Here is a 26,589-nt window from a genome sequence, read left to right as displayed (position 1 = left end):
CGAACTCTGTCGAGGCCTTGGTCGAGGCACATCGGTCCATCACTAATTTAGATTTGGAAAAAAATAAATTTTATCTATTCGATCGACATTGTGTCATAAATGGAACTTATCAAAATTTTATCAAAAACACCTGAATTATGAATGATAACATGTGTTGCGTGTTGGAATCCGTTGGTGTTAGCCTAAAATAGGCGATTAAAACAAAAAACTTGAGTGCAACTGGTCCTAATCAGTCTTTCTTAAAAATATCGAGTACAGAAGAGTCTCCGGCAAATCAGTAAGATCACGTTTTAGACCCATAAAAAATCATAATTCTGCAAATTGACGTCTAAATGTTGTGTTTCTCGTTAATGTTTTAGTCATAAAATGTCCGGTTTTGTGTGTATAATTGATAATTTACCACTAAAATGAACAGTTTCCATCGTGTCCTTGTACATTTTCATGTGTTAGTTGAACGTACATGAATCGTGTATAAGTTTACCTGCCTTCGTACGTGACGGCCATCACAAAGGCTCAGAGAGTCATGCAGCATGTTGATTTTATTAGAGATATCTCTGTGACCTACTTAAAGTTTATGTAACCTGATACCTATCCAATAATCTATGGATAAAAGTTGTTTTTGTGTGTTCCAGATTTTTTATTGAAGTAACAAGAATGGTGTTTTGTTAAAACCGTAACAGTGGACTGTTTATAATCATTCCAATTTAAATAAATAAAAATTGAAAAAAAGTGCAAAATAATGGCAAGGTATTTTGAAAATACGTCGACTTTTAACTTTAGTTGGGACCAAGTTGCATGTGGGTACTGGAAAAGATACCCTAACCCACTGAGGTAAGCTGTACTGTATTCTCAACTTATGGCAAATCACACATATTGAAACCCAATTATTAATATGAGATTGTGACAAGTTATATAGGTAGTATTTTTCTAGAATGTATCTGAATTGAAAAAAGAAACCTTTTACATGGTACATTCAACAACACACATCAGACTATCTATACCAGTGTTAATAGTAATGAATTTGCAATGAATTAACAAATTCATTACTAATAAAAAACCTTGAATGTGGTTGAAGCTGTATCAAAGCTCTTTTGGACTTTGTACTGTAAACAAAGACAATTATATCATGTATCAAACTGGATATAAAAAATATTTATTTCTTCCACATTGAAAAATCTTAAGTGAATTCAATCAATAATCAATTTAACTTTGGAATATTCTGTATTTCATAAAATATAAATTCACAATAAATTGGACTCATCTCATCCTACCCAAGTAACATAAATATAACTGATGTCATGGATTAATAAATTTGTTTCAATTAATTATACTTTCAAATTCAAATGTGAGATGAGCTTGAAACATCACTTGTATTCTTTTTTATGTATTCTATACAGTTATTCCTTTATTTTCCCACTTATAAGACCTCAATTTTCCCACTGCCCTATGCATTATATAAATTCAATGGTTCAAAATCAGCATTCATAATTGCAAGATGTGTTATTGCTTTCAGTTAAATTTAAATAATCTTAAATAACCTGTAAATGCTTGTTAATAGTAAAGGGAATAAACTTGGCTTCCTTTTATTATCAGAAATTCGTTTGCAACCTTTCACTATTTCCAAACTTCAATTCCCCCAATAAACTTCAACAACTATAGTCCTTATGTTCTCACAACTTTTAGAATTGTCTAGAATAGAATAAGCATTATTGTATACATACTCAACAAATTCTCGGTTCTGCCTCTTCCATAAAAGTAGTAAAAACCATGTGTTGTATATATTTATGTTTACATTAATTGTGTACATATTATCACGGATGTTTTTCCTGGGGATAGGCAGATACTAGGGATTTCCACTTGCCACGATCCTGACAAGTCTCACTCGCTTCAGTTATGTATCCTAGTATCTGCCTTATAAAGGAGATTCTATGATTGCAATCATTAAATAAAGTTGTTGTATTGCAGTACCCATGTACTATCAGAAGACACTTGGAGCCGGCAAGTCAAAGATGGCTGTCTCTATACCAAGAGGCTCCTTACCAAAACCAACAGAGTACCAAAATGGGGTGAAAGGTATTTTTATTTATTTCATTATTAAATTATATCACTAGCTTGTGAACTTATACAATCACTTGTGTAAATATATGATACATTTATTATATAAGTTTACTCAAGACATGTGAAAGTAGTTTTAAAGTCTTTTTAGCTCAGCTAGTGTTGTGGGCTGATAGGCCACTAACAAGTGACAACAGTCTAAAATTTCCCACAGGATATTTTCATTGCAATTCCTCCGCAAGATTTTAAGAAATGCTTTTATTCGGCGCTTCTACTTTTTAGTAATTTTGGAAAAAAATTCTCTATTTGCACATTATAATTAGCAACTCCCAATTTATCATCAGTAAACGATCTTCTCAAGACTGACAACAACAGTGACTCATCAGTCCATTACTGCAAGTTGTTATGTACCTCACTTGCATCTTGGCATTATTCTATCATTCTTATCACGTTATACAACATTATCAGTAAAGTGAAGAAGAATTTAGGTTTGGCATTGTGTTACCTCATATACATAATTATACTTTTTTATATTTTTAATTAATGTTACGAAAGAGCGGAGACATATGGTACAGTCATTCAACAGCACATCAAGTTACACCGCATGAATATCTATGGCGCGGTAATAGCGGTGAGTTTGCAATGAATTTAGATAGGTTGATGTGCTGTTGACAGTACAAGCATATCCTGCTCCATAGAAGGATACTCTCACAATTAGTATTCAATGAACTTTTTATTTTATTTTAAACAATGTATGGAATTGTTTTTGATAAAAGTTGTGCGTGTGCCAAAATCTTGCTTCTTTGTTTCTAATGTTTTTTTTATGACCGAATTTTTTCGTCCGTTTTCTGTGTTCGAAAAATATCAATGTCATATACCCCAGATATCAAGCAATTATTCTTGTTTCTCAGGTTCTTCAATGCAAAATCAGTTAAAATTATCGAAGAAAGCATAGTGGACCCTGAGAAAAAAATACTGGTCACATACACTAGGAACTTAGGATATACTAAAGTTATGGTAAGATATTTTGGAATTTATTCACGTATTATTGTTGAAAAACACACTTGATAAAGCCCTTTTGGAGGAGAAAAGCGAACTATTGGCTCAAATGGCCGCGGTAGACCACACTTGGACGTCGTCGGCGACGTCAATTTCCGTGAGGTTTCTTCAAAACCCTTTAAATTAAGTGAGGCAAATTATAAAATAATGTTTTAATTTCATAGTGTTGCCAGACAGAAGATTCTGAATACCAGTAAAGTACTACTCACTTACATCGCGCACGTGTTCGTAAATACTAAGGTCATGTTATCGTCTGCTCAACTTTTTCCCAGAAGTGTACTACCTAAGCCAGGATGATTAGCGAAACTAAAATTAATAGGTAAAACTTTAGCGAGGCTTCCCAGGCGCTGGGCCGTCGTCGCCACTGCTGGGCTCCAACGCTCTATGGCCGGGAGGCAAAAGAAAATACACGTACAGAATCATATCTTTAACCCTTACGGTTTAGACAGGGTCAGGAGTAACATATCGAACAGAGGGCTTAGTGCTGGTTTGCATTCCACTTCTCACCCACGAATCGAAGTGAGACGCAGCGAACCAATCACATTGCAGTGTGGTTGTCGCTGCGTCACAATGGCGCAATGTGATTGGTTCGCTGCGTCTCACGTCAAATCGATGGTGAGAAAACCCGCACTTCGCCCTCAGGTAGCGTTTAATTTTGTTTTACAAGGGTTGGGTAGGGCTAGCTGGCCAATCACATCAGACACAATATGAAATTACCGTTAAATATATAAATTGTTTTATAGAGTGTAGTGGAGCGAGTGGAGTACCGGTCGGCCGGGCCGGGGCAGACAGTGGCGCGGCGCTCGGCGTGGATAGATTCCCAGGTGTTCGGCTTCTCGCGCGCCATACGAGCCTTCGGCGTCGAGAGGTTCCGCAAGAATTGCACGCAGATGGTGAGAAATTTACATCGCTTTTATTTATTCTAGTTTGGTGTAGTGACAACCCTGGTGTTGCCGACAGCTGGGCCTGTTTGCTTGCTTCAGTATCAGTAGTATCAAAAAAAAAGAAAACGTTTCACATATTCCCTATAGGGTTGCAAATTTCCACGTCGCTTCAGTTTCCATGATGATGCGCCTAGGATCGGATCCTAACGAAGGAACTCCTCAACGGTATAATGCACGGACACAGTTTTGTCACGCGTCGAAAGCAATTAGTATTTTTGACTACAATTGAAACTTGTGTCAAAAATTACATCAAAATTGATCATCACTCGTGGAAAATATAATATTAAACTAATCCCACAACTAATATTGTGAACTATGAATTCATGTGCTGATACTATTTTACTCAAAAACGAATGGACAAATCTCTAATAACCTTTAATCTATACTAACTGTACTATTATTTTAAAGAGGTAAGCGTTTGTGAGTTTGTATGTTTGAGGCGGGTAATCTCCGAAAGTGTCGAACCGATTTCAAAAATTCTTTCAGCATTAGAAAGGTACATTATCCAAGATTACTATAGGCTATATTTTATCTCAAAATTCCCACGGGAGCGAAGCCCCGGGCAATATCTAGTGACACATAAAGCATTTCTCATACTATATAATTTCCACGATAACGAAGCTAGTAAACAATATTATTATTAAGCGTTTTCCTGCAAACACCATCAGTAAACAACATTGACCTCTTGGCGGCATTGAATATTTTTTGTCGAAACTGTTGTTTTTGTTGCAAATCACCGATGTGTTTATATTTATTTTGCGAATGTAATCTAGGAATACGGAAATTACTTTCAGTTTGTAATATTTTTGTGGAAAGCTATTGGTCAGTATGTCAATCCGTTCAGTAGTTTCGGAGTAAACTAGCTGTGAAGGTCGAACAGACAGATGCAAGAAAATGATATAAACTTGGCGAAAGGTGACGTATATTATCTTAAGACCGGAATTGAGATTTTACTGAGAGATTTGAGAATAGCTCCTACAAGAAGTACAGTCCAGTCAGTAAAATGAATGCAGTTTTGTTATTATTTGCTATCTTTATGAACACGCTTTTGCTTCAAATGAAACGCCCACAGTTTTTCGATAACATTAATCTTAATGCTACGTAAATGCGGTTGTTTACATGATCAGGCACTATATATAATTTCTTATCATGTTATCTTGTTCGGCTAATAGGCTAAAAACAAACTTTTTTATAACGAAGATGAGTTCCAGGATCCTAAAGGCAAGGCCGAAAAATTTCTTCACTCTTGCCATGAAGATTCTTAAATTTTATGTGTTGCAACTAGCAAAATTAAGTTTAGTTTTTATTAATATTTACTACTGGCAACATTGTAATGTATCTGCTCTCTTCTTCCTGTTTTTGCCATAATAAACGCATAGTCTCGAAGCCCGCAATTTTACTTCCCAGCGACGAACCTAACCCAGCCCCCACAAATTACAGTTCACTAACAACCTCAACAGTAGGTTTCTAGGAGTATTTGAAACAGCAAACTTTTATTACTCAGTTTTATTCATTACGTGATTTAGTATTGGTTTTTTGCTTATGGTTCCTTAGTTCTCATTATTAAAAATGTTTTTTTTTTTCAAATCATGACGCCATAACACATCACTGTCGTACAAGCCCTGTATTTTTGAAATTTTGAAATAGGTGGGTAAGTACTTGTTTGTCGTTATTTTGACAAAAGGCAACGTTGATTTACGGAGAAGTTTTGATCCAATAATCACAATGTGAACAATCGAGGGTTAGTTGCGACCCAGTTGATACCTAAATCGCTATAAAACGCAGAACACAGTAACATGAATCACAACTATATTATCCTGCCATAAGTGACCTTAATTATTGACCCATAATAAGCTTTGTCACGGGATTGAATTGAGTTGTAAAACAGCAAAGAATCACAGTCCTAGAAATGTATAACGTCTTTGATAACAGCTTGTTAACACGCGAAGTGGCCGATAACAATACCCGGCACGACTAATTGTCGGCCTTGTTCGACAGTATTCCATCTAGCTAGACTATTAAATAAGATATATAAGAGCAATGTTCTTTTGTGGTTGAAATTTGAAAAAACGGTTTTGATGATGATGAAAAAATGTTTAAAATTTAACAAATTTAAATTTGCGGTCGTATGCACTCGTTTTGTTTAAAATTAAATGCAAATATAAGTTAGTTATGTAATATGGGTCATAAAACTGACAACTTACGTGGAAAACTGAACTCTAACATAGCTTCTTTCTACGTAATGATCACGGGCCTCAGCCATGAGGAATAAATAGGGAGAAATTTTGGAGATAAATCGCGATCTAGGCAGTCTAAAGTCTGTAATGATCGATAACAAGTTGTGTGAATGAAAGGTATCTTCCATAGTTTATTAGTAATTATCTGTACTGCTTATTTACTGTAAAGGTCATCTACCCACGAGGGTTTATTAACGATAAATAAAATGACTTGTTTTTTGAAGTTATTAATTGGTCAAGGTTTGGTGATCATAGTAATTGTCAGATGTTTCCGGTGTACGTGATAAAATCTAACGTAGGAAACGTTAGATTTTATCACGTACACGGTTAAATGGATAGGTCAATGGAATAGAGGATTATGATACATGTCTGAATGAGTGCTTTGTGTGTGCTTATCTAAGGATGATTTCAATCTCAAAGACATACCACTAGGGCTACCTAAGTAACTACTTAGGTTCTGCACAAGCATAAGCCGACATAAGATTGGAAATTGACCCGCGCCCCAAAAAACGGGGTATTGGGTTACTTGGTGAAATGGTGCCAGAATGAGAGGATCACCAGTCTGCCGCTCGCGCTGGCGTCTCCAACCAGGAAATCCTTACATATTAGAAAAATAAGTCCCCTTGTCGCGTCTGCTATTTGCATTTTTGTATGGTTTTAAATGATAGATTATGGTTTTATCCGAGTCAATACGGGACGGGCTTCTAGCAAATAATAATACATGTTTGAATGCGGCCTGAGTTGCTACTTGCGTATGACGTCAAGCAAAATTGAAATTTATGATAGAAGGCTTTGGAAGGGCCGAATGTGGCTAGACTTTACATACAATAGTGCTAGTAACTTTAGAGTGAAGTTTCGGTTTGACATGGAATGTTTAGCTTAGCTTATTTCGTTAAGATCGTGCATTCCGTTAACGTAAATTAGTGTGGCAGTGTGAATGATATAGCTCATGTATTTTGTAAGTTCCCACAATAAATGATTTATTGTTATTAAAGACCATTATTATTTTGGTATATAAAAAAAACTTGAAAATATTTCAGGAAATTTATAATATTTTGTCTCTCTTTCCAGGTGTTCGGGTTCAACCACGTCCTGCAGTCGATGTTCCCGAGACAAGCGCCGCCGCAGCCGAGCCTGGCCCCGATGAGCCACACGCTGAAGGAGATGCGGGACGCGGCCGCGGCCGCCACCGACCGGGCGAAGGCCAACGTGCTCTCTTCCGTCAACAGGACATAACACGACCACGATTGACACGAGAGAGGTGACGTATGATTAACTCAAATAATGTAGGCAATGTGATTTGGTCGGTTACGAGCGCTGGCTTCCTCTTGTTCCAACATTTGTGTCCGCGAATTGTCTTTTAAAACTCTTGTCATGCATTATCAAACTTAGTAGGCTAATGTACTGTCTTCCGTTAAAATAGCGTAATATTACAAAAGAAGAATACTTGTTAATAGACTAAGTTATACAAAGTTTAATTTGATCGGTTATGGGCCCAGGTTAAGTCTTGTTTTAACATTTTTGTCCGTAAATTGTCATTGTATAATTTAACACGTATGACACACTAAATCTTGACTCATGTTCTCATAATAATATATGTTCTCATAATAATTCGTCCTTCGTCAGTCCATATTAGGACAAAGGTTGAGATGTGTACATAAACTAATAGATTTATATCCAGTTTAAGTTGGTAGGTAATGGGCGTTGGCTTCTTGTTGTTTAAGTACTTTTACTACGGCGTGACACCTGCAAAATTACTCAAATCTGCCTCCTATGTACAAATAAATACATTATGTGCATTGTGCACATCATATATGTCTAATTTAAATATCTGTATTTCTTTGCAATAATTACTGAAAATTTCATTCCTTATTGCGTTCTACTATGGCCGATAACCTATAAAAAAATGTTAATTAAAATTATTTACATAAAATTACAATACACAATAAGAAATAATACGAATATGTCAAAATATGTTTGCTTTGCTTATGATTTAAAATTATTATCGAAATATGTTTGATAGTATGTGTTATGAAGCCAGATAGCACTTGAGTTGATGATAGCATAATATTGTCAAGTGGAAGAACATCAATGTATTGACTTGCTTGGAGTGTAGCAAAAAATCTAATGAAATCCACTTCACCTCTATGTGGACTAATAGCTTGTAACAATTGTTTGCTAAAAATGTGTATGATTCGAAGATCATTGGTTTATCAGTTGATAGGTCGTTGGTTAGTATCGGCTATATAATTCTCTATGCGATTTTTGCTCATAATTATTTGATTAAACAAATAATTAAGTGAGTAACATCACTTGTCAAAGAATATGGATTATTCTTTGACAAGTGATGGTCTGCGTGATGGTGTGGATTCTAAATTAGATTTCTGAATTAGAATTGTATAAATAAGTAAGTCGCTAAAGAGTAACTGTTGCATATACCATTATATAATTTCACATTCATGTTGCACTTTGAGTATACAATTTATGCTAATATAGTATTGTTTGTCATTTAAATCGGTAATTTACGGTTATGACAGCCAATGTACAGTCAACAACTACTCATCAAGTTACCCTGCATGATCCTAATAGCGACAAGTTTGTAACGAATTAGGGTAGGTTGATGTGCTGTTGACTGTACTAGTTATGACAAAGAGCTGTATTAACAATTCGATATGTTGGTATAAATCGTTTTGAAGGGGCGTTTTCTTTCAAAATTAATAATATTGTAAACAGGATTCATTGAAAACAGATCCATTTTAAAAAAAATCAATTTTAAGATTCATTCTAACGCTAGATTTTATAAATGTATCAATGTGATTGGATCTATTCTCACTCATTGCTCCTACAATTTATTGTTAAGATGTCGATTTAAAACATATCTGTACTATAAAGTGTTAAAACTAGGATATAATCAGGTTTCCTGGTTTTATTCTTCAGTTTGACAAGGTTATAATGCTATGAACGAGCGATAATGTATGTATATGTAGGGATTTTTTCTTACTCATTGTTTAAACAAGATATTGTTTGAAATGACCCCAGACGTCTTTTGTTATTCCATAGGTCGTCGGTCGCTGTAAAAATTAGGTATTCATGATGTAAACATGTTTACCAGAAAAAAGTAAAAGTTGACAAAATTTTACAAAAACTCTGTACATTTCATATATTGAATTTGATATGTGAAAAAAGTTTGTGAATATTTTGTTGAGTAAAATATAGCCCACCTTTTATCAACATCTCTAGAATACGAGTACATTGTAAATATACAACCATAACCCAAAATCTGATGCTAGCTTGTAGAAAAAGATTTGATGTCGCCAAATTTATTTCTATCAATCGTATTCAATCTTGTTATCAATCACTGCCATTTTGCATGACTGTAGCTACACGTGTACCTTGTTCCACATTCCGACCAGTGGAGTTGTCCCCTGGCTCACATCGGTGACTGTCGCTTGTCGAAAATGAACTTTATTATTAACATACAATGCTATTTTCAATGTACTTTCATACAGATCATAAACGTTAATACTCAGTCAATTTAAATTTTAAACTTAATTTTCAAAATATTAGTCGAAAAACAATTTAAAGTCACCCATGAGTAGCTTTATTCAGAATGGCATTTCATAACAGCTTCACTATTGACTGAATTTCCTCCCAATTTATATATATTTCGAGGTATTAAGGGGAAATGTGGATGATTGTGGTTAAATTAATATTTACTTAAACATATATATTATTTATTTATTTATTTATGTTGTGTTTTTCAGAATTAATGTGTTGCCATCAATTAATTGAAATTATACTATTTAGACAACACATTGCACTTTCCTGAAAATAATGCAATGATACGTAAATATGATCGTTTGTCATCTTTATCCCTTTTGCGTGGGATTTAACTTGCTATAAAATATTGAAAAATAATAACACAATGATATCTAGTCGCGAAAATTGGTTCCATCTCACAGTTACAGCATTTTAGGGTTGTTGAATGTGAAACAATAAGAATAGAATATTAAAAAATATATAAAATTATGTAGTAATATACAATAAACTAGTAATTATGTTACTGTAAAAGAGAATTTAAAACTGGTTTTGTATCCATTTCAAAATTATTGCCTCAATTATATCATAAATTTAATAAAATTTGTCCCAGCTTCGTCTTGGGTAAAACCATAATAATTGATTCAGGACTATTTATTGGTGAAAATCATACTAAATCCACCCAGTAGTTTATCAGTTTATTGTGTTCATACAAACAGTATTTCTTTTTATGATAATTTAAGGATAAGATTAGACTTTTACAGTGACATAAATAAAGCCGCCTAGACACGTTCCATTTAAGACACCTGAATGACATAAAAGCTTAGAAAATATAATAGAAATAGACCTTTGGGATAAATCTTAGCGTACATTTAGTTTTCAAATAATATTTCGATAGTCACTGTTTTGTGATAAGGATCAAGAAATATATTATTACATTACATTTGGTTGTTTTATTTGAAACTAGTGCTTCATTATCGTCAACAAATAGAGACAGCTTTGAGGAACAATCATACTCCCCGGCCATTTCAACATGGAATCACTGGACCAAACGTGAAAAAATAAAAGGTAATGTAGTTATATTCAGATATAATTCTATTCTTCTATTCTAATAATTGTACTATGACAATTAAATTCATGTTATCTACATGTTTTTAGATTCTCACTTCACTTTGATTGCGGCTCGTAGTCTTGCACTTCTACTTCTAGGATTTCTTTCAACTTCTTCATCGGAAGGCACCTCCACATGCTTATTTATTGCCTTCCAAGGTGTGTCTAAAAATTTGTCTATTGTTTCTTGGTCTTGGACCAAAGTTGGACTGAGATACTTCAATGGAACAGGATTCGCTATTTCATTTATAATGTTGCCAGCAATATGCCGTTTCACTATAGTGTCTTCTAAAGAATGGAAGCAAATTGTCACTAATCTACCATTGATTTTCAAATAATATTTCGATAGTACCATACCATAATTAAGTTCATTGAGCTCATTATTAACAAATATACGTAAAGCTTGAAATATTTTTGTTGCATTGGATTGTGGACGATTCAGTTTATCCAATCTTATTTCATCTGGACAACATGAGTTGACAATGTCAACTAATTCTTGTGTGGTGTCAATATTCTTTATCATATATCTGGCTTGTATTATAGTTTGAGCAATTTTTGCAGCTTTTTTCTCTTCACCATAAATTTTGAATATTTTATAAAGTTCTTGTTCATTCGCAGTGGCTAATACTTCACGTGCTGTGATCTGATCCGGATCTCGACCAGCATCCATCCTCATATCTAAGTACCCATTCTTATTTACAGAGAAGCCTCTTTCTCCTATGTCTAACTGCATAGATGAACAGCCGAAATCAAATAAAATCCCATCTATACTACTCTGACCCATTCCATTTTCTTTTAAAAGCTTTGGTAGTTCACTAAATCTTCCTAATAATGGTGTGACTCTGTTTGGGTATTCTTTTGCAAGTAAATTAGCTTTCTCATATGCAGTAGGATCCCTATCTAAAGTAAATAAGCGACAGTTAGCTGTTTCTAGAATTTTACGGGAATGCCCACCGGCACCAAATGTCATATCAATATAAATTTCATTATCTTTGGGGTTAAGATAATTTACGGCTTCATTTAACATAACTGGGGTATGATCTTTATACTCTATTTTCTCTGTGGATAGTCGCCGGATAGACTTGTGAAGAAATTTTCCAAAGTGTCTGAGAAACATTATTGATCTTTTTTAAAAATTTTTGAAAAGAAACCTTTGTTTTCTTCTTTTAAGTAGTCTAGAACTTCGTTGGAGAGTATAAGGTTGCACTCTTCAGTGTTTAAACCTGTAGCAGTGCTGGTTTTTGTGCGTTTGTATTTATTTCTGTAGTGATTGTCAGCCAGTTTGTTCAGCGAGTTGTATTGCCGGGTACAGTATTCTGAATCAAGGTTTTGTTGTTCTGAAGATTCGAACGCAAGTTTAACTTTGTCTCTAATAACTTTTCCTAAATCTCTGTAACGAAAAATTGCGAAAATTAGGATTGAGTTTCTAATTTTTAGGAATATTAAGTTATAACCTGAAACAATACACACCTTTCACCTTTGCTGGCATCCAAAGGCCACTTCGCTATCAATTTAACAAACTTTTTATATTGAGTAGTCATATCTTAGCTAGCTATTTCATAGAAGCATTTTAAGAAAACGAAGCTTGAGGAAAACCGAAAACTAATTTTACATTTACAACAAAATTCATGTAGGTATTTGACATTTGATGAGTTATATAAACGATGTGACGTTGTCATCTGTCAATATATAAAGAAAAGACCAAAATTGTTACAACCAAGTTAAACTAAATATTAAAAATTTAATAGTTACATAGGTAGGTAGAACGATTATAAATTTACGTAGATACATTTACGAACTTAAATAGACACAATTAATACCTAAATAATTTCAGTTTCGATACAGATAACTTTAACTTTTTAAAGAGCATTTCCGAGTATCTAGTCTAGTTGGTTTTCTTTATTTACGTACGGTTACAGATTACATTACTTTACAACTTTGTGGTGAAATCATTAAAATAAATATAACGTTTTTGAGATAAATATATCGCAGCATTTTAAATAGGTAAAGTACTAGGATCTCAGATATAAGATAAATGTTCTTATATCTGTGGGTAAGATGGATGTTTAACATTTTTTTAATAGCATAGTGGCAAACAAGCATGCGTTTTGCCTGGACAGCCAGCATGATAAAATATAGGTTACCCAGGCGTTGCCTAGGTGGAGAGGAAGCATAAAAAGAGATTAGGTGGTTGATACCAACCTATACATTTTGCGTCGACCACAAATAATGGGGTTAAATGCATAAGTAGGACCTATTAAAATATTATAAATTACAAATTATTAAATGAACTTGAATATAACCGTTAAAGTATTACAAACATCTAATCCGTAGATTAGCCGCCACACCATACGACAAAAACAAGAATAGTGTTAGGAAACCAATTAATTATTTGAAAACTCGGACTTTAATCCCGCTAATTTGGGATGCGCCGGATGCATTGTATTGTTAAGCTGTTTGTTCGCTACGTGCTATTTCTGTAGCTTTGTGTTTTTATGTTAAAATTTTATATACGACGACATACGGTCGGCGGTGTTCTGGAAAAATAATAAGTGTGCCAATTTCGTTGTTTGTTTCATTAAAAAACCTAAGAATACCTAAGACCTAATACCTAAGAAGTAAATATTTACCGAGCCGTACCTACGATCTTTGCCTATCGAAATGAAACGTCAAATAGTGAAAATCCATTTCACCGGGCCTCTTAATCTTCATCAGAAGCAAGGAAGCTGTTAAGTGCAGGTGTTGGACACATTTTGAAGATGACAAGTAGTTACCTACTCTTCCATTCATTCAGTTAATCCAACACGTACTCTTTTTAAATTACTTATTTATTTTTATTATCGTTTGTGCTCTTTTGATCTATTTGTAAGACTACGAGACTACTAAATATGTAACGTTTTCTATCAATAAAAGCATTAGAATATAATCATTGTACTTTGTTTCGGACACATCATGTGTATGCTTAGTTAGTGACACCATTGAACAGCACAATAGTCGTGCATATGAGGCTCAACCCAGCCAGATATATTATCACGTCGAGAGCTTTGTTCCATGATTATGGCGCTGAATAGAATTGTTTTAGTTCAGTCAGTCAAGGCCTGCCTGTTAGCGGGTAAACAAGACGGAGATTATGTATTGTTCCATATAATTCTGGTCTGGAATTTATGGAACAAAGCGAAGTTTCGAAATGTGTATTTTTAACTAAAATCTACTTAATTAAGTGACGTGTGAAGAAATGTAATTTGGGATCGTATTTATTTGGGACATTTCTCTTTGGTCTAATGGATCGTTGAACAAAGAAAAAAAAAGGACTAATAATAATAATAATCATAAAAAAATATGTTTTGTCACTTTCATTAACATAACTAAATTAATTAAAAGTTGTGTGGCAAACTCAACGCTAAAATCTCTGAGAGACTAACAGACTGACAGTGTAATGTACCTAGTGTAGTGTATGGATAAATATAGGTACCTAACCCACAGCCACACGATGTCAGTTTGGTTTGAATAGGGATTTTTGCGTAGATTTTACGTATGTTACTAATTCACAAAGTCATTACCATTGGTGCCGATTTCAGTGTACAGTATTTTTGGAATAACTCATAGGGCATTTGAAAGAAATATTGTGGGCGGATGGTTGTTAGTAACTTCTTATAATACCATGTTTTGAGCAAATAAAGTTATGATTAGTAAGTAGTAGTAGAGGGCCCTGAGCTCCATAGACACTTAACGACTGAGTTGAAGTAGGTAACCGGGGAAAGACTCGAAGAGAGAGAGAGAGGGAGAGAGAGAAGGCAGTTAGTAAGCTATACCTACCATTTTTTGTGAACAACATTCAACTAAGCGGTAAGCTTGTATCGCGGGTCCGATGGACAAAAAACAGAAAACGGGCACAACACACCCAGAACCGCGGTCAAATATTTGTAATCACTGGTACAAATATTTTACAGCGCTGGGAACCGAACCCAGGACCTCCAGATAGTGGACGCGCATGGTGACCACTACACCACGGGTCGTCAATACGATAACTTACTAACTGCCTTCTCTTGTATCCGCCTGTATTAGAGCTGGACACAAGATCCGCATAGCCCATGCAATAAGCGTCTCAGCCCGGCTTAGCCCGGCTTTCTGTATAATTGGGATTAAGTGCCGTCGACCATCGCCCTACTAGGTACAATCAACATCAAAACCTACACAAATTCATCGTGAATTCGTCACTATTACCATCGCACAGATACGCAAGCTAACTTGACGTGCAAGTCATTGTACATTGACGGTAAATTATTCTAGTTTCGTCTGACCTATCTCAATCAAACTGGAAAAGATGACATAAGATTATATAAGTATAATATTTGTACACATAAAAATAATTACTTATTCTTTGCCGTTACGAATTTTGATAGTACTAAGTTACCACACATAGGTAACAACGTAGAAATTGTATCAAGTTTCGACGTACGACAACGGACGTCTGTGTGTGTGTGTGTGGGACGGACCCATAGAAAACTACGGAGTACAACGGACCTACAACGTGCTGCATTGTCGAAACGGAGCACAACTGAGCAACGGGGCGTGACTCTAATTTGCGTGGTTAAGTAAAATAAGTTTGAAGTAACATTTTTTAAGATTAATGAACACCCAACTAATTAATCTCGAGACAGGATAGGAGCTCCTAGTTCCAGATAGACCTAAGATTGCGCCGGCCACATCAAAGGATGAGATCATAGGCTTTGCTAAACGATTGCACCGCTAGAGACACGACGAGCTCAAAGACTAGACTAGTGATCATCTCTACAATGTATTTATTTATACTTTATTGCACAAAATACATTTTTTACGCTGACACGCAACCAGGAACATGAGGAGATGTGAGACAGAAACAGAAAGTGGTATATGGGTACAAAAAATATATTTACTTATATAAATAAATAATTATAATACACAAAAAAGTACATTATTAATTTTTCGATGTGTCAGAAATGTAAATTAAATAAGTGGCTAAACAAAATATTTTGAAAAACAGTGAAGATTTTTCCTCACGGGTTGTTGGTCTAGATTGCACTGTTATCCTACTTTTCTTAAATTTTCTGCGATTACTGAATGAATATTAAAAGCCAGAAAAAACACGTGACAAATTATACGCTTTCAAATAAATCAAACATTTTGGTCAATTCGGTCCCCAATTGATGGAGAAACACGAATAAAAATATACAACCGAACACTTAACCTCCACATTTTATGGAAGTCGGTTAAAAAATAAAATCAAGTGCCTAATCTTGAGAGAGCCCTTTGACGAAGCGACAGATATCAGATACAATAATAGGGTTCCTTTTACCTTCGGTTACGGCAACTTAAAAAGGAAATGTAGTGTAACAGTCGTTAGCATCGTGATAATTGAGATGACAGCGAATCTACGAGAATTGCGTATCTAATTCTCAACCGAGAAAACCGTCAAAAGAGTCACCAAAAGTTATATTTTATCGCATATCCATTGTGTACCTGCCTGCATTACTACAACACTGAACAATCACCGCCATCGAATATAAACAAACACTCGATTAAATTAAAACCATATCGATTTCCAATCGGTTCGCTCGCTCGCAAATAATTCATCAATTAAGGCTTAACAAATTCTCAGCTCGAACGTACGGACGGTATGTTAATTGGCTAGTTATATATTCAGGGTATTTCGGTGGCTTGAGGACCTTGACCTACTCAGTTTTAAGGGCGCATTGTAAGAGAGAGAAAAAGGTTTACTTCCGATTTGAATCTCTCTCTCATTTTCGATTTTATTTGCGGCTGTGACGTACTGAGCTAAGGTCTGGACTTGTGTAAGAAAATGAGCATAAAAACGCTAGTTGTCTTTCGAAAATGTCAGTTGTTTGTAGTTTTGGTAAATAATATTTAACTAGTTTTTGCTCGCGGCTCCGCTCGTGTGTATTTCTCTGCGAACTCTGTACAGACATGATACTCATACAAACATTCACCACCATTATAGTTAGGGGGTTGATTTTTGAAAAAATAAAAACTATGTTTGAACGGGTCTCTTTAACTATACGTAATCGGTCCAGTGGTTTAGCCGTGAAAGCGGAACCGACAGACAGATTTTCGCATTTATAATACCTTAGAGTATGGATTTAGAACATAACGTGAAAAAATGGCAGGTCTTATTTTTCTGAATACAATATTTGATTTTGATTTGAATTTGAACAAACATCCAAATCTAAAATTTTATCTTTGTTAATAATTACTTTTTTTGCTTGTCTGTCTACTTTGTATGTGTATCATGAAAACACAACTATAAGATATATTGGGGTGATCAAAGCTGAAAAAATTGTCAACAACAAACAAACCCTCCAACGGTCAAAGAAGAACCTAAGTCGTCACATAAGCCAATTATAGTCAAAACAGCGTACCTATTTAATAAACTTTTGAACTTAGCAAATAATAATGTTTAACATTAACCAATTCAGTAGAAAACTGTCGAGGGAATCTAAATAGGACACTAAAGTCTTGGAAATAAACCCATTAGAGTTAAATAATGTTGGGAGCTAAAGTTACGCCGCCCGCATAATCACATCCATTCCGATTCAACAAACAGAAAACAATTCAAAAATACCGCCTTGGATTGCAGAGAAAGGTTCGAACATCACATTAATTCTCATAGTTTCTCATTGATATCTTTACTGCAAAGGATTTGGGGATCTACACGCCATACCAGTGCACTCCTGTGCGAGAGGGAAAGAATTTACGAAAGAAAAACCAACATTTTTTTCACGACGATTCGTTTTCCGTAATAAAAGATAGCATACTATACGACAGTTTAATAATGCGCGCTGTCCATCGCTGTAAGCAGCTGGAAATAGATTGGAAATCGAGACGCCAGATGCGCAATGTATTGGTAAGCTTTGGGAGAGGTTTCGTTGGATATGGCGGGGTGAAAGGTAACGCTGAACGTTACAAAGTGCGAGCCTTTTGTCTAGGTTAAGGTATGAATTCGTCGTTGCGATTAGTCACCGCTCATTGCTCAAGTAAACAGATTAACACAAGTGAAAATTAATAAACTGTTTATATTTATTTAAGTTTCAGTGGAACGAAATTAATTGAGCATTCTTTTGTTTTATATTTATCCAAAAATGAACTAGTATTTTTTTCTAAACACTTGCATATGTGTGAATATATAGCAGCAGAATAGATGGCAAGTGATATTATTTGAATACTTGTTGGTAATGTAATTAAATAAGTCATTTTTTAATTGAAATATATTTAATTCTAAGTCAATTACTTACTAAATAGTTCGAAGATAACTTTTTAAAACTTTATGCATAGTCAAAGGACTATGCATAATGTTTTAAAAAGTGTAGTTTATAAAATTTCCTGTCCAAATCTATTAAGAATTAATAACATGTATAAAAGATAAGAACTAATGAAACCCTAAATTTTAAGATTGTCAATTATCCACTCTACTCTGTTCTAATTAACCTAGTTTTGTACTTAATTTTCCAAGTCAAACACATAAACAAATGCGTCCTGAATAAGCGACTAATCGCAGCGACCAAACAACTTCTCGCCCAACGCAACTGCCCTCTATGTAGGGCGGGCGGCGCGCGCACCGACGCCATTTCTCTCTGCATACGGACTCCGCGCGGCTCACTCGCGCCTTTCCCAAAATTACATAATCTGGACAAAAAAAAACGATAAAACCAAAGTGCATAGTGTATCAGGATTCAAGTGTACTGTTTGTGATTTGTTCTGTGACTGTGACGATATGTATACAACTTAGGTAACGTATTTTCTAACACCACATCAAGCCATGTACCTATATTTACTTGAGTATTCCACGCTTTTATTGCTTTCATAAACCGTAATTTTTATTTAATTTCCTGCCAGATACAAAGTCGAACCAATTTAAAACTCTATTTTCTATGCATGTGTTTTATTTTTAAAACATTGCCAGTGTTATCGATTATCCAATAAACAGCCTGCGAAGATTGTAGTAAGTTTTCTTGTAGGGGATAAAATTGTTCACTGTTGACGCTCCATAAATTTTTATGGCTTAACCGTACTCATGTGGATTTGATGGACAAAAAGTCAAAAAATGCTCGATAAAAATAAATAAGAATATATATGAAGAGGTCATAATTATTTGGAATTAATCATAAAATTGATTATTAAATTACTATAAAATATTTAATTCAGCATATTAATATAAATGAAATAATAATTGTGTTTTTTTTTGACGTAGGATAATTTATCATCCCGTACGGACGTAAAGGTCAAAGACTATCCTTGTAACACACAGGCAAATTTATCTTGAACCCGTGCAACGATTGGGATGAAAAATGAAATGTATGATACTAACATTTGCCCGCGACTAAACTTTTATAAAACCTAGTTCTTTGTTCTTTTCAGTGTATATTACGCCTTAGCTGTGTGAGGTTATAAAAAATGCATAAATGTTTTTGTTTCAATATTAATTTAGTTAGATGCACATAATGCACTGTTCCCCTTGGGAATGCTTTGTTGCCTTTCAGCTGCCAAGACTATGTGCATATTGGATATATACTTAATATTGGAATTGAAAGCGTTCACGTAGAATAGAGGTCTCGTATTGAAATAGCCTGCAGTTATATCAAGTCCTTGATTGTTTCAATGATACAATTCTCATTTGTTATATATGGAAATTGCCAACATCCATTACATTAATTGTTAATAAAGAAATTTAGATAAATTACCAAATTCAAATTCAAATAAAAAAAAAACAAAAAAAAACCACAGATGAACACATTATATTCATTGTTTTCAGTCCGCGGCTTTTTTTCCATTAAAATACGCCAATATATTGTTAATATTCTCACCCTAGAATAGGAACCAGGGAAATGTCGTACGAGGCGACCAAGGGGAGAAAATCCTTGATTATTAACAGAAATAACTTACCCAAAGAGGACAGACAGGGGCAAAGAGTTCGGAAATTTCAAAGTTTAATTTTTAACCGAACCACGTGCTTCGGAACGTCGCAACGCAGAATAACAAGCTTTGATTAGAGAGATTATCGAGAAAACAGGAACAGGAACCCCAGAAACAATTCTCAATAGTTTATTGTTATTGTATAATGTTAAATATAATGAGATGAAAATATTAGCTTAATGGCGCAGTGGTTAGCGCGCTCGGCCTGTGATAGTGACGGTCAAGACACTATCACAATGGTCGGATATTGGATGGCTGACTGAATTATCTTTAGTTTCGGCCGTGCTACGGAAGGCACTTAAAGCCGTTGGGCCACAAATACAACTGTATTTGTGGTCGTTAAAACCCGCCAATCCGCAATGGTAGGTCATGACCCAAACTCCTTACCCATTCGTAAGAAGGAATGCATGAATTTTTATTTATACATATATTTTTTCACATCATTGTTGAAATTTATTATAAAAAGTGTGATATGAATACACCAATATATAAATAAGTTTCTTTACTAGTCCGTAAGGCTATACAAATGCTCGTTTATATCCGGTAGCCTTTTGGAAATTGAAATGGGTAAAGTACTTATGCAATATGCATGCCCATCCAATGTTAACGTGGGCTTCTTTAAAAGGCCCACTGAAGTCCTGCCTCTGTAGGTATGAGACTACTGTGTGGTTTCTAGTTGATCTTAGATTTGAAGGTACGTTTTTCTGATTATATTTACTATTACTTCAAAGCTTTTTGTAGTAAATAACAGTAAAAGTAAATACAAAAAATGATTATTTTACGTTTGTGGTTAATAAAAAACCGATAGACGTAAAACGTCATGAAAAAAGGGGCCGGCATGCGTTGCAGAAAGCGGGAGTGGAAGTTAGAGCGGGAAATGGGATGGAGACACGTAGTGACAAACGGGACGGGACACATTGCGAAAAACATGATGGCTCAATATGTAGGCAACGGTACGGGATATCTACATTACATAGCAGGAAGCGGCATTGGACAAGTTTGCGGGACGAGACACGCAGCGGGAAACAGGAAATTGAACTAAAGATGAGAAAAAATGCGAATTTGAATCATATAATGTTTACCAGTGTTACAGAGTACGCGATAAAAAAATTACTGAGATTTTGCTATGAAATTCACGCGGGCGAAGCCGCGGGCAAAATCTAGTTTACAATATTATACTTTAGTTTTAATTTAGGTTAATTTAGTCGTTCTGTGATTGTGTATTTTTTTAAGTAGTTTAAGTTTAGTTATAAACTAAATTGAATTGTTAAAAAAATCTGGCAATTAGCTAATTTTACAATCTAATTTATTATACCTAGATTGTTGAGATACAAAGAATTTTTCAATTGTGTTTTTGGATTTTTTTGAACCAAGTCAAGAGTTTTGTCTAAAGAACTGAGAACGTGGCACTACATCACTCTTTCTCATTCTGTTGATGGCAAATATTCATCATAGATTTGTCCCTGCTGTTCAACTGTTTACTACTGGGGGGCTACCATGAAATATAAAACACGTAGCACGAAATTGCGTTTTCGCCTTTTTTTAACACTCAAAGAGACAATATGTGGTCGTTGAAGCGGTGGCGGACCAGTGATTAACGTTGTGCGCCTGTGATTTAAAGGTTCCAAGTTCTTCCTCCAGAATCCTTCTCGTGAGACATGAGTTTGTACACAAATCTGATTCATGTAGCTTTGATAAAAAAATTGGCCCAGTTGGTTTTACTATAAAAGCGTGACAGACAGAATTTCACATTTATATTATTACTAGATGTTGGCCGGGGCTTCGCTCCTGTGGGAATTTTGAGATAAAAAAAACCTATGGTAAACTCGGATAATGTATCTTTCTAGTGGTGAAAGAATTCTTGAAATCGGTTCGGTAGTTTCGGAGATTATCCGCCTCAAACATACAAACTCGCAAACAACAAACCTCTTTATAATAATAGTATGACTATGGATATGGATGTACTCTTTCTGTACAAAAATATAAATAAACAGTAATTTTTTCTTTCGGTCAGTCTTCATTTCGGTCAGTTCTCATTTCGGTCAATGATGAAAATAGCCAAGGTCTCATCCCTTCACACAAACAAGGCACAGACCGTACAATGAGTAGGTACTATTTAAATCCGTTGTATCGGAATGAACCTTGACATTCATTCATTCACAGTTCACATGCTAGGGATGCTTATTGGTGTGACCTTAATAAGGTTACGTAACTTATTACGAATTTGTAGGCCTAAAATAGCATGTCCCGTTTGCAAGTTTAAATAAATAAATAAATATATTAGGACAAATTGCACAGTTTCAGCTAGCCCCAAAGTAAGTTCTAGACTTGTGTTATGGGATACTAACTCAACGATACTATATTTTATAACATATACATATATAGATAAACATCCAAGACCCGGGCCAGTCAGAAAAAGATCATTTTCTATCATGACCCGACCGGGGATCGAACCCGGGACCTCTCGGTTCAGAGGCAAGCATTTCACTACTGCGTCTATCAACCTATACAACCCCATTGGAAATTCGCCTCTATTGACATGGCTTAGAGGCACGTCCGAGATGTAATGCCGACTCCACAATATTCGCGAACAGTTCGCCGGACTTGGCGGATTCAGCATAGGTACATTGCAGGTTTTTCATTGCGGCAAATAAAAACACTCATACTAACTGTGCAATGTTCATGCATTCGCGTCGGCATCTGTCCGAGTTCGCCGAATAAGAAAGTACGTGCAACTTTAATCTGTACATTATTTATTTTTAATAATATAACTATATCTGTTTTCCATGAACGATATCAAATAATTTGGTAAATAAGTTTGAGTACATTGTGAAAATACAATTTTAAAACATTCTCCATTTAACTCCCAAGTAGTGACAATCATATACCAAGCAGTAATTAACTACTACCTATAGTAAGTTCACGTATATAAATTAACCTCTAATTCAGCACACACGACCCCACATAGACAAACTGGCTAATTAGCGCGAACACAATTCTTGGTCGCTGGTTTTAAAAAGCATTTAGTCTGAAATGCGACTTGGCAGCTGCAGGTATTTCAGAATTCCACCTCGTACAGTCGACAGGATTAAGTTACGCTGCATTGACCTCTATGCGCCGGTAATAAGATAGGTATCTATCGACTTTTGAATGAATTAACTTTTTATTATATACATACACGTTAATAATATAGAAACAGAAAGTATAATTGGTAGATTTATCGCTGAAAGCGTAAATTTTTTTCCAGGCTTTTCCAACAAGTCAAATCAGATTTTTTTATTCATTTCAAAAATTAATTAATATTGAATTCCAACAGCGGTTTAGGTAATATTTTAGCGATATATTTATATATATATATTATAATCAGAACTCGGATCACAATCATAACCTGTTTTGATATACCTTTTGACGTACATATACATTACTTACTATACTTTTAATGTACATATACATTATGTACTTTTATATATTATTAGAAAATAAAAAAAAACATTGTAAGAAACAATAATGGTAAGCCGATCTGGCATGATAGCGACCAACACTGTTCAAATGAGTTTCTTTCGGCATTTCTTCTCAGCAGTGGTCGTTCCGAAATGCCAGTAGTTTGTAGCTTGTGAGAAATAACTATAAATATTGACGAGAAAAAGTGCCTGTGAAGGTCTAATTTCTGAATAAATGATTTGAATTTGAATTTGATAAAGATAAAGAGTTTTAATTTCAAATTAAAGAAATGTGAATTGGCAGCGTTATAGCTAGTATTTGCAGAATTTCACCTGGCTCTCGTGTGCACCGACCACTCCAGCGGGAGAGGCTAGGGTTGCCAAATATGTTTTTTTAATATTTTGTATCTGGTTCGTAGGTAGGTATCTGGTAGGCGATCTTGGCCATCAACAGTTTTTTATACTTCAATTCGAAGTGAATTTATTTAATCATAGTTTCACAAAACATCTGCTCTATGTGCTCATAATAATATATTAAGCAATTATTTACTCACCTTAGATAGGCAAACACACAAATACAAAATTAAAGCAAAAATTTGTAAAGTTGCGGTGTATGTTTGTGGGTTATTATTTAATGTAAATGTAGTCAGTACGAGAATTAGTTTATTTAAGTATTTATATGTTTATAAGATTGTAGGAAGGTATATTTATACAATATATAATATATATATATATATATATAATTTGATATGTAACTAATTGGTAGATTAAAGAAATAAATTCTTGTAAAACTAGTTCTGCCAGCCCTATAGTACCGTGTCAGTGAAATTAGTTGGGAATTTAATAAATCTTCCGTTCGTATGTAACAAATGTTAACACGAGTTTAACATGAGATTCTGTCTTGGTTTGTTCATTTAATATAATCTTGAAGCATATTAACCACAGTTTCCTACCTTTCTTTCTCATCTGAGAGTTTTCCTGGTTGATTCCTTAGCCGTTGAGCGTCGGAGCCCAGGGCCCGCTTTCCTACTTTTACGTTCCACATAATCCTTTAAAATTTAGTAAATAGGCTGGATTATGTGGAATTAGGAATAATTTTATAACGGGCACTTATAAAAATAAATAACATTGATTTTTTATGAAAATTGACTGAATTTTCACGCGGCTATGTGTTTGTTAATAAATTGTAATGTTATATTATAAATCTGAAAATGTTTTTTGAAACATGTCCAGTTCGTAGAGAGAGACAGCTGTCTCAGGATTAGATAAAAGTAAAAAAAAATAAAATTGGAAACATTATAGCACATGGGTTTTGAATTGATTTATCACATATTAATGTATGTTTAAGTTTCTAAGTTATTAGTTAAAAAAAAAATATTTATTTCACTAAGCCTTCTCTTCATCAGTATTTACACTTATTTATCTGTTCTATATTAAAATACTATATTCAAATTAGTAGCAAAATCGTCCCTATTACCGCGCCATAAAGATCCAGGGTAACTAGAGTCGATTGTACAGTAGTTCACGGACCAAGCATCCAATATAATATTGAATCGGCAACAATTCGCTATTAAATTCCTCTGGTCGAAGATTCCGCGTGCCGACTGCGGCGAGCGGAATTCCGGGGATCATTTGTCACATTATTTATTTATTTATTTATTTATTAAACTTTATTGTTCCAAGTTTATTTGTCTACACCCAAGTATAAACAAATGGCGAAATTATTGTATTACAAAATCAAGTTATATTTACTAGGAAAATATTTATAATGATATTTATTATTCTTCTCACAAGCGCTACGGAAAACGTTTCCTTGGGACCCGGTGTCATAATCATCATCACCAGCACCGGGGACCGGAGTCTTATCACATTATCGACTAACAGAATACTAAGATTTTTAAACATGTCATTCAAGAAATAAATTTTATTTAATAACTAGCGCTCCGCCTGCTCTCGCGCCATAATCCTGCTACGTATGTATGCCGCTGGCTTTAACTACTTATCTGTCACTAATCTCTGCATATAGGTTTCATTTGGGGCTGTAATGCCGCCGAGCCCGAGGTCAGCGTAAAAATAAACTTAAAATTTTATAGATTCGGCTGTAATTTTACAACCGGCCGCCTTCCTGACCTCAACCATCCTTGGTCATATTTATATATTTTATATATTATAAAATAAAATAAAAAAGCCCTTTATTTCCCGTTTTACATCAAATTAACTTAGTCTGTACACATGTATGCGAGTCAGTTGAATCTATCACTCAAAATTCGTCATCTTTGTTGTTGTTTTAATTTATTTTAAATGTCTTTTTTATGTCTAAATTATTTTAAGGTAGTAGTCGCCTCTCTGGCATAGGCTCTCTCGTATTTCTTATATTACGTTAGGACAAATCACAGAGATTGAGCTAGCCCCAAAATAAGTTCGAGACTTGTGTTACGGGATACTAACTGAACGATACTATATTCTATAACATATACATATACAGATAAACATCCAAGACCCGGGCCAATCAGAAAAACATCATGACCCGACCGGGGATCGAATCCGGGACTTCTCGGTTCAGAGGCAAGCACTTTACCACTGCGCCACCGATGTCGACAAATATTATTGTTGTCTATCAGCTTCCTAGGCTATGTATGCCCTTAATCGTCTTATAAGACGTGTAAGATTGAGATTATATGGAGTGGTCCTATTCTAGGGCGGAAGAACCTCAACTTTAACTACTTATATGAAGAGGTAATAACTAAAGCACATATGTATAAATCCTTTAATTTCGATTTATTCAAATCGCCTAACTAAACGCTTCTGACATGACTGTAACGACAACCTATCGAGTCTACCTGCCAGTAGACGGGAACACCAGTGTGCAGGTTTCCTCACGAAGTTTTCCTTCACCGAAAGCATTTGCTACCATTTGCTATGAAATCTATACATGAGTCAGTTTGGTATATAAACACATTTGGCACGAGTAGGATTTAGAATATGGGTTCTTTCGATCACAGGCGGACGCCTTAACAACTTGCTGCGACTAAATGAAAATTTGAATGTATAAATAAAAAATATATATATCACGATCGATGATACCTAAAAATACAAAATTCAAACTTGTTCGGACCCGTCATTGCTGAATACGAAATACAAAGCAGCATATCTCTGAATGCTATCTATACATGTAATGTTCGTGTAAGATTGCTTTAACCGATTTAATATAAAGATAGGTACGCTACCGGTCGTTCAGGT

At 34.7% G+C, this 26,589-nt stretch overlaps 3 protein-coding genes across 9 annotated transcripts in view; 2 read left to right on the top strand and 1 right to left on the bottom strand.

The window, feature by feature from the left end:
- Positions 1 to 8: 8 nt before the first annotated feature.
- On the top strand, positions 9 to 9,329 carry prel (preli-like). Its single transcript, XM_053757260.2, has 6 exons — positions 9 to 277; positions 633 to 831; positions 1,966 to 2,073; positions 2,967 to 3,072; positions 3,858 to 4,007; positions 7,367 to 9,329. The coding sequence occupies exons 2-6, from the start codon at positions 740 to 742 to the stop codon at positions 7,529 to 7,531; spliced, it is 621 nt and encodes a 206-aa protein (XP_053613235.1). The 5' UTR covers positions 9 to 277; positions 633 to 739; the 3' UTR covers positions 7,532 to 9,329.
- A 1,579-nt stretch (positions 9,330 to 10,908) lies between these two features.
- On the bottom strand, positions 10,909 to 12,603 carry LOC128676860 (probable methyltransferase-like protein 15 homolog). Its single transcript, XM_053757261.2, has 3 exons — positions 12,413 to 12,603; positions 12,090 to 12,332; positions 10,909 to 12,024 (listed from the first exon to the last, which is right to left on the bottom strand). Exons 1-3 carry the CDS (start codon positions 12,481 to 12,483, stop codon positions 10,995 to 10,997), a joined length of 1,344 nt encoding a protein of 447 aa, XP_053613236.1. The 5' UTR covers positions 12,484 to 12,603; the 3' UTR covers positions 10,909 to 10,994.
- Positions 12,604 to 18,573: 5,970 nt separating this feature from the next.
- LOC128676850 (neurexin 1-like) overlaps positions 18,574 to 26,589 on the top strand; it is a 157,362-nt gene continuing 149,346 nt past the window's right edge. For all 7 annotated transcript variants that reach the window (XM_053757246.2, XM_053757245.2, XM_053757243.2 and 4 more), the window contains exon 1: positions 18,574 to 18,725. The gene's annotated coding sequence lies outside the window, so the exon portion shown is untranslated. The remainder of the gene's footprint in view (positions 18,726 to 26,589) is intronic.

Source organism: Plodia interpunctella, chromosome 17 (assembly GCF_027563975.2).
Source record: "Plodia interpunctella isolate USDA-ARS_2022_Savannah chromosome 17, ilPloInte3.2, whole genome shotgun sequence".
NCBI lineage: Eukaryota > Metazoa > Arthropoda > Insecta > Lepidoptera > Pyralidae > Plodia > Plodia interpunctella.
This window is presented reverse-complemented; position numbering and strand designations above follow the sequence as displayed.

What these genes read in the sequence shown, in the direction of transcription:
- prel (XM_053757260.2), top strand. Translation starts at nt 740, where the DNA reads ATGGCAAGGTATTTTGAAAATACGTCGACTTTTAACTTTAGTTGGGAC. An exon ending in AGATACCCTAACCCACTGAG is followed by an intron (nt 832 to 1,965) that starts GTAAGCTGTACT and finishes GTTGTATTGCAG; the next exon opens with TACCCATGTACTATCAGAAG. An exon ending in GTACCAAAATGGGGTGAAAG is followed by an intron (nt 2,074 to 2,966) that starts GTATTTTTATTT and finishes CTTGTTTCTCAG; the next exon opens with GTTCTTCAATGCAAAATCAG.
- LOC128676860 (XM_053757261.2), bottom strand. Translation starts at nt 12,483, where the DNA reads ATGACTACTCAATATAAAAAGTTTGTTAAATTGATAGCGAAGTGGCCT. An exon ending in GATGCCAGCAAAGGTGAAAG is followed by an intron (nt 12,333 to 12,412) that starts GTGTGTATTGTT and finishes TTTTCGTTACAG; the next exon opens with AGATTTAGGAAAAGTTATTA. An exon ending in AAAGAAGAAAACAAAGGTTT is followed by an intron (nt 12,025 to 12,089) that starts CTTTTCAAAAAT and finishes ATTTCTTCACAA; the next exon opens with GTCTATCCGGCGACTATCCA.